The 8,348-nt window shown below is 46.9% G+C and overlaps 2 protein-coding genes across 2 annotated transcripts; one reads left to right on the top strand and one right to left on the bottom strand.

Moving 5' to 3' along the window:
- The first annotated feature begins 310 nt into the window (after positions 1–310).
- On the top strand, positions 311–1,203 carry LOC126539759 (uncharacterized). The gene is made up of 4 exons (XM_050186595.3): positions 311–369; positions 574–615; positions 690–767; positions 849–1,203. Exons 1-4 carry the CDS (start codon positions 338–340, stop codon positions 1,099–1,101), a joined length of 405 nt encoding a protein of 134 aa, XP_050042552.1. The 5' UTR covers positions 311–337; the 3' UTR covers positions 1,102–1,203.
- LOC140216036 (uncharacterized) lies at positions 417–3,884 on the bottom strand. Its single transcript, XM_072286315.1, has 8 exons — positions 3,685–3,884; positions 3,470–3,595; positions 2,822–2,981; positions 2,488–2,672; positions 2,027–2,235; positions 1,398–1,767; positions 1,216–1,312; positions 417–789 (listed from the first exon to the last, which is right to left on the bottom strand). The coding sequence occupies exons 1-8, from the start codon at positions 3,882–3,884 to the stop codon at positions 781–783; spliced, it is 1,356 nt and encodes a 451-aa protein (XP_072142416.1). The 3' UTR covers positions 417–780.
- Between the last annotated feature and the right edge of the window lie 4,464 nt (positions 3,885–8,348).

The raw sequence follows: 8,348 nt of genomic DNA, 5'->3' as shown, positions 1-8,348 counted from the left end.
ATGTTCTTGAATGCTTAAATTAGGTGTTTGCATAATGATTCCTGCCCTCACAGACACCTGCAGCAGGCTGAAGAGGCACTGTCAACCAGCAGTGCTGCAGGCGATTGGTATTTTGTTTCTTTCTGTTTACGTTCTGGGACCTGCATGTGGTACTCTGACAAATATTCATTCAACATAGATAAATCTTATATGCAGTTGGCCCAGCCCATCGCCTGCTGAAGAAGTGCTGGATGAAATGTATGCTTTGTCACATTTTTTTAGCACTACCATGTATCACGTCTACGTACTTCTGTTTATTATATGTTGATGTCAATGCAGATGCTCTGGGAGAACACCTATGGTCAATTCAGATGATGAAGAGAGCTGTGGGTGGGTACTTGTGAATTTATTGTGAATGATCAATCATAGAACACAAATGCATGAAACACACTAGCTAAATGAAATAGTATATTACTTACAAAGACGGATAATGTATTGCATAAATTGTCTTGCTGGCAGTAAAATGTTGTGCACCACATACTGGACGTTTCATATCCTATTGTCTCATCGAAACACATTCTTTATGTATTTCAGCTTGCTCAGTCCAACCCCGACTGAGGCTGCAGCATCTTCCGGGTGAGCTTGTCTCAAGGAATTTTACATTGTATCTCTCTTAACAGATGATATTTTTCTTTTCATGCGTCACCAAGGTCCAACAGTGGCACAAACAGAGCCCAGCCGCCAGCGCAGCCTTCCCAAGTGCGACTTTCCTCGGCACCACAGTCTCGGTAGCTCTGCTGTTCATTTTTCCTGCAAAACATTTTATGTGTTTGTAACTCCCCATGAAAACTGCGGCATTGTCATTTCAGTAAAAGAAGAAAGAATGACACGTTTGAAGAAGCTGTACAGGAAGCACTGGGTAGCTGCAGCAGCACACTGAGCAGGATTGAGAGTACTAGGAAGCTTGGAGTACCTAGGACCGAAAGCCCACCAGACGAATGCCAGCAGGCGGCCAACTGGATGGCCACAAAGCTGCGAAAGTTTCCGGCAAGGAAAGGCTCAGAGATACTATTTAAGATCCATTCACTTATTTTTGAGGCCGAAATGGAGCTGCCCGAATGAATACCGTGCTATATTCCGGCAATAAAGAATGCTCTCCAATTTGTGCAGCATTATTGTGAATTTTGGCGCCTGCAAAATATGTTTTGAGCAAATGATTGAAAACTGCATCATTACCTGTATTCCCGCGCGGGTCACTATCCTCTCCTGCCATGGCACTCGTCCTTCATTCATGAAGTAGGTTGCCAAGTGGTTGCGCATATCCATAGCTGTCCTGCAAAAGCAACAAAATGCAGCACCATCAGTGGCCAAACAAGGGAATCCTGATTGTGCATGCTTTCACTTGCGAGATAGTTTACCTTGCTGAATGATAACCAGACATAGTGATGAGGTCCCCCATGCCCGGCAGACTGTCACTGCCAGCTCTCCAGGATCCTTCTACAATGTTGCCTTCCCAGTCCTCATGATCAGTGAAACCCGGTGGACTGTATGCAGATCGCGATTGCGGCGAACTCAGCAGGAAGTTGAGCAATACAACACATGACTTCACAATATTTTGTGTCGTTTCCTCCGATGCCCGAAATGGTCGCCGCAAAATTCTCCATCTGCTTGACATGATTCCAAAGGCATCTTCAATCAACCGTCTTGCTCGGCTCAAGCGATAGTTGAATGTTGCCCTTTTCAGGTACTCTTGCCGCTGAGCTGGGTCATTCCTGAACTTCTGCAGCTCTGAGAAAAAGGAAAACAGTACCCCTCAAGCAATTCTTCATTTTACTATATGTGCGAAGTGGCTAAACCAGTGTTATCTATCGTGCAGACTTATATCTCACTGATTTATGTCAACTGAAAGGTTTGAAATTTACATGCAGAGTTCAATGTAGCTTTAATGAACATTATAAAAGGATCAGAACACCATACTTTACTTGAAAAGCAGCATAAAGAGTGTGTTAAAGGCAGAGATATCAAGTGGAAATAACTTCCAACTGACCTCGTCTTGGATAGGGCCTCATCATGAATGGCTTCAGCGGAAAAGCTTCATCGCCAACCATGTGGTATGGAATGGGACCTATTGAGCCAATGCTCCTAGGCTGAGGAATGCCCAGCAAACCCTTTTCCAGCATTTCCAGCAGAGGTGATCGCTGAAAGATCCCGCTGTCACCTTCACCGCCGTAATGGCCAATGTCTACGTAGGTGAACCTAGAAGTAGACACACATTAATACAATAAAGAATACACCCCTGTACATTCTCTATTTATTTTACAGTTGCCTACGGAATTGGGTACTGAATTTGTTTTTCTAAGTTTATAATAAACACAAAGTTTGCAAAGGCTTCTGTTGCAAATTGGAGCGCACTGACAGTTGAGCTTGCTGTGGTGACATGAGACCTCTTGAGTGCAAGCTGAAGAAATCAACACAGTAAAGTTCCAAGCATTGAAAGAATTGACTTACTTGTAATGTGCATCACACACAGCTAGGAGGGCCACACTGAATCTTTTCTTATAATTTAAATTCATCGATCCTGAGTTGTCTGGGCATTGGATGTGCACATGTTTACCGTCGATGCTTCCTATGCAATTGGGAAAGTGCCAAAATTCTTCCATGTCTGCAGCGATATGAAAATAGCAAAGGCAAACCTATCACCCATATTACGTACTCGACCATTACAAACTCATGATACAGAACGATGTTATATTGAACTATTGCACGGTATCCTTAGAAAGCACTGCTATACCTTGTTTACTCAGATTTCAGACACCATAAATTACACAGCTTCTCTGCTTACCTTTAGCCACTCCTGAGAAGTTGCCGGAAACCTTAAATAGGTTGACTGAAGAACGTCCCAAAGGGCGGAAGTTGTTTGTCTGACAATTTCACATGCCGTTGACCTCCCTGTTAGAAAATTGTACGATAAGCTCCTGAAGGTGTCTCCGTTCGCAAGGAACCTGTAAAAAATTCATATAAACCTTTATTTTGAAATGAACACTCAACACTGTGCTCTACAATATATTATCTGGGTATTCCACACTAGCAATGCAAATATAATTTCAATAATAACATAAACAGTTAAGCAAACAATTGCTGACTAGCCTGTCAATTTTTGCACAACCGAAAATACTGAATGATGATAAACTCGGGCTTGACGTGCGAGAACAACGAACTGATCATGTGGTATGCCATAAGTAAGCGTGTGCGTGCGTGCAGAAGCGGGGCGGGGGGGGGGGAGGGGATTTTTGGTCTCCTACGGTTCTTGAGCGTGCACCAATGCACGGGACAGAGGCATTTCGTTGCGTTGATCTCGCACTGAAACCACGGGCTGTGCGCTAAGCTTCCCGTGCGTAAATAGGATTCCATTTAGGTGTCGGTACAAGTGTAGCATAGACATTCGGTATTCCTGCATTACAAAAAGAAATAGGATTGAAATAAATCTTACCGTATCGTCATTGATAGTCGATCATGAGCAGAAATGGGATCCCGGAACGGTGTCGCCTGCCGCTCAATCAGGGGCCGCACGAGACTGAGCAAAGTGTCGAAGACACTCGGCGGCATTCGCAGGTAGCTACAAGAAATGGCACAATTATTTGTGAGACTCTACGATCTGCAGGTGGCACGCACCTAATCGAAGAAGTAGTTATCCATCCCACTTACTCTCTGAAATATCCTTCGTCTCTCGCGCGCAGGCGGGGAAGCAGAGTACGCGCCTGGCCCTCGGTGTCCCTGTACCGCCATACAGGGCGCACCCAAAACCTTCTCGTCCGATTTCTGGCACGTCGGCGTCGCACAAGTAAAGCACAAAGAAGTATTATAGTGTTCACAGTCACGAGTAGCTCCTCGTCCGTATCCGACATGCCTGAGCGTGGTCGGCAGTGGCGCAAGAAAACAGACACTTCCGATGGAACACCAAATCGGCAGAACGGAGAGCGCGTTGTCACGAGAAGTATCGAATGGAACGAGACAGCGCGTGACTCCACGCGCCGTTGCCGCGTGCCGCAAAACGCGAATGTCGACTTGCCCGCGCGCGTCGGCCGCGCGCGGCGTGTCGCGCGCGTTTTTGTCGCTAGTGTGGACGTACCATAAGACAGCGATGTGGATTAGAGAGCGAACGGGGATAGCTGATATTCTGGTTGACATCAAGAGGAAGAAGTCGTGCTGGGCAGACATTGCAATGCGTAAGAGAGATAAATGCTGGTCTATTGGAGTTTCATAATGGCTGCTAAGGGAAGGAAAGCACAGTCGAGGACGGCAGAGAATAAGGTGGACGTGATGGAATTAGGAAACTTGAAGACACGTGGAACCAGTTAGCGCAAGACAGGGGTATTGGAGATCGCTGGAGAAGCTTTCGTCCTGCGATGGACATCAAAATAGGCTGATGATGATGATGATGTCACGACATCCATGCCAGCTTCGCGGCATGCCGTTCATGTTATGTCATGCATGCGCGTCATGCACGTTCTGATAGCTCGATTGCGGGGGGGGGCGGGGGGGGGGCGAGTAGCGGCGTAGCCAAGGGGGCCACGCCGGGCACATGCAACGCTCACAAACAGTATACTTTTTTCTACTATGGCAATGGCACCACTCCTTCCCCCTCCACGGTCAATTGGGACCCCTCCCCCCCCCTCTTCACACGAGAAATTTTCTGGCTACGCCACTGTGCGGAGGGGGGTGTAAGATTGCTCTACACCCCTCCCCCTAACTTGTCAACGGAAACGGCGGAAGGGAGGGGAGCTGCCGCCAGGCCGCAAACCTTAGGCAGCCCAATTACCGGCTGCATTTCCTTTTGGACGTGAATACTGCTTTAATGGCATTACACAGTAGGATTCATGGCGGTTCGAGGGCATGCGAGAATAAAAAAAAAACACATACAGCCATCAACAAGTCTTAACTTGAGCAGATCTTTGGGAGCTGGGCAAGACTCTCATAAAAAGAAAAGCTTCGCACCCCTCTTACATGCATTGTCAACTCTGGGTCACCGCCGACTGTACATTTCCGGTAAAAAAAATCACACAGGAACTCCTCTGGAATATGTCTCAGTATGCGTAAGCATTGTGACTCTTCCTCATCTACACGCAGTCCATGTCGTTATCGATGTTATGAGACTTGATCCGACGTGTATAAGCGACAGCGCTGCGGCGACACGAGCTGCTGTGGTCGACGGCGCCAAGTGAATGGCGCAAACAACGTACTGCAGGTGGCGGGGCCAGGTGCGCTAGTGACGTTCCGTTCATTTTGAGCCATTATCGCTCTTTAGCCCTTCCCATCCGCGTCGAACCATTATCAACCGTTCTCCGGCGGCGGCTGCTTGTGGCACGGCCGCGCGAACCGTATCTTGAAAGCGAACTGCAATGCGGACAGAGTGTGCCCACTGCTGAAAACTTCACGCGTTGTGTTCTCACCGTTTACTTCGCTTTGAAAACAGACGCGCGTACACCTATCTTGAAAGTGATCTGCGAAAAGGGCATAGTGCGGCATGAGCTGAGAGCTTCGGGAGCGCTATGTTCTCGCCGCTTCGGTAGCGTTAAAGCGAGAGCTAGCACGAAGGTGAATTCACTCGCTGTTGTGGCTTCTATTTTGAAAGATATCGTGTGGTACGGACTGACGGACGGATGGTTTTTTTCTTGTTGGGTAAGTATAGAAATGCTTACGTTATAAGAAAATCGCAGGGTTCGCGAATTTCGCGATAACAACCAACACCAACCTACTCCCCCGCCCCCGCTGAGCGATGCCGTCTTGGTCGCCCCCTCCCCACCCCCGGGAAAAGGGACACTACGCCTCTAAGTTGAAGTAATGCTGATGAAACGTTAACAACGACAAGAACGCCGTCTCCTTACGCGTTGTCCCATGGCCTCCGAGATTTGCATGCGAAGCTGGCGTACGCGAATCTAAGAGGCCATAATTGACTGCTTAAACGCATAAAAAGACAAAAAATAATGCCAAGTGACAGTAAAAAAATGTAAACAAAGAAATGATCTTAACCATAGTGTTTGGGGAAAAGAAATAAAAAATTAGACAGCCGCAACACACGCCACTAAAGCCACCACCACCGGCATAACGTCGGCACCAACAGTTGGAAACATTGGTTTACCGCTACACCGCCGCTTCGTCTTCACAACGAGAGCCGCCATCTTCTCGCGCCTAACGCAAGGTCGATTGAAATAGGTCGCGAAGCTTCGGGCGAAAAGCGGTTCAGTACAGATTGTCACCGACTTCAGCATGGGGGGTTATGGGAGCCGCGATTGAAGCGCGACTATGTTTGGAGGGAACAAACATTGGGAAGGAAAAACGCGTTTTTAATTCAAGCGAGACTCCAGTTAGATTCATTCAACGAAAACAAAATTCCTACTCAATTTTATATATTCGTGAAGAGTTAGGAAAATACAAGTTTATTTAATTTTATTATTATTAATAAATGCATTTCTTTTTAGCGTCCATCGCTACAGGGGGCGTTGATGCCATTATCACTCGCAATGCAATACACGTCTTGAAATGGGCAGAAAGGCGCACTCGTAAAGTTCACCTGTTGAAATACGCCCCCCTCACAGTTTGTGCTTTCTTGCTTGTCGAAGTTTGTCCGAATTTGGTGACGCGGGTAGCTTCATCGCTTCTTAATCTGTTCAGTCAAAAGTAGTGAGTTACGACCGCCAGATAATTGTGCAGTTGTTTTCGCGCGACTGCGCTGGCCGACGGGCTTGGCATCCTACAAGAGGATCAGCACTCTACACCTAAAGCTTTCGTCGGCCTCTAAAGAAAGTGTGTTCTGGGCAGGGATGCGATTTCGACAACCGTACGGCTGGCCTTTTCCTGCATCGCTTTCCACGCTGAAAGCTCGAAACGGCCATCAAGTCCAATGGCGGGACATTTAAATATATAGCCCCAATAGCAGAACAACAAAACAAATTTCGCGCCTTCGAAAACAACATGACGTCACTTCTGCTTTTCACGGATATGGCGTCACATTATTTTTTCTTCCGCCGGAACTGTTCCCACCACATACAGATGGCGCTAAGCCCCATGAACCGCCGATGGAACGCCATGTTTTGAACGTATGGGCTCCTATGGAAGCTTCGCTACCAGGTATATTTACCTTGCCTAACGTTTTGTATGGTTTTGTTCTCTGCAAGTCCGCGCACGCAGCTCATCGGTGGGTGCACGACTGCACGGCATCGCAATGCGGCCTGCGTCATTTTCTCGTGTTCGCACAATCGGTGTGAGACATGTCGCATGTGAAATGTTTGATATAAATGCCTCCCGTCCAAGTGAAGCGGCCGTACGGGGTTCGGGAGCGTCGACGGGTTTCCGGCATGCGGATTTCAGGTACGTGCAAATGCGTTTCGCCCTCCTATTGAGCTCCGGAGCAAAGCGTGCAATATTTGATCTGAAAGATGCAGTGCCCATCATCATGATGTGAATTTCGAGTGGCAAACGAGAACTGCGGCACTTAGCGCACACCGCTGCTGCTAAGTCAGCGTGGAAATTCTTTTTCGTTACCGTAATATGTGGCTGTCAGTCTAACCTGCGGAGCGTTGGCGCTGTATGTGTTTGTTTTCTGTGCTGCTAGTACCACTTTCACGCTTTTGTTGCATGAGAGTGGCAGCTGCTACATGCCTCCTGGGCAGAATATAATAAAAACAATTTTCTCACTTTCATGCGTATGCAATGGGACGTAACAAAATTTCCAGCGTTTTATTCGGAGCGTAAATATCCAGTATAGTTAAGTAGGAAACTCAAATTCTAACTTAGCTTAGTAGGTGTGAAACAAGTGAAACTCGGATTCCTTTTTGAATTGTTCGCCAAAACCGCACCGCCCGCAGATGCGTCATCGGGTATTTCACTGTAGCTTCGCTACGTGAGTTGTTTTATGCGCAAATATTGCCCGGTTAATTATCCTGTTAATTTATGCCGACGCTCTTTCATCTTAATTTTAGGCGATTAATATCCCCGAGTACCGGACGATGCCAAACTTGTTGTGAGGTGTAGCGAACGCGGGAAATTCAAAGTGGCGTGGCTTCAAGTTCCTGTTTTTACGTTTCTTGCATTCAAAGCCAGCAGACACAGTATCACTGATTTATTTCCATTTCTGCTGTACTATAAATCTGATGTGACAACTGTATTTGCTCTTTAATGTTCTCCATTTATTGTGTATTCAGCTTGGCTGCCAGAGAATGCTTAAATTTTTTTTAGTACCCAAATGACGGAATATTTCACTGACGGCCGTGTGTGAAACACACAAGATGACAAAACTGATAGCAAAATGATGAGATGTTTCTTTTATAGAGTTCGGACTCGACTTTTGGTGAGGATGTCAATGGGCCTTG

This window comes from Dermacentor andersoni, chromosome 2 (assembly GCF_023375885.2).
Source record: "Dermacentor andersoni chromosome 2, qqDerAnde1_hic_scaffold, whole genome shotgun sequence".
Classification (NCBI taxonomy): Eukaryota; Metazoa; Arthropoda; class Arachnida; order Ixodida; family Ixodidae; genus Dermacentor; species Dermacentor andersoni.
The sequence above is the reverse complement of the archived record's forward strand: the minus strand, read 5'-3'. Positions and strand labels throughout refer to the sequence as shown.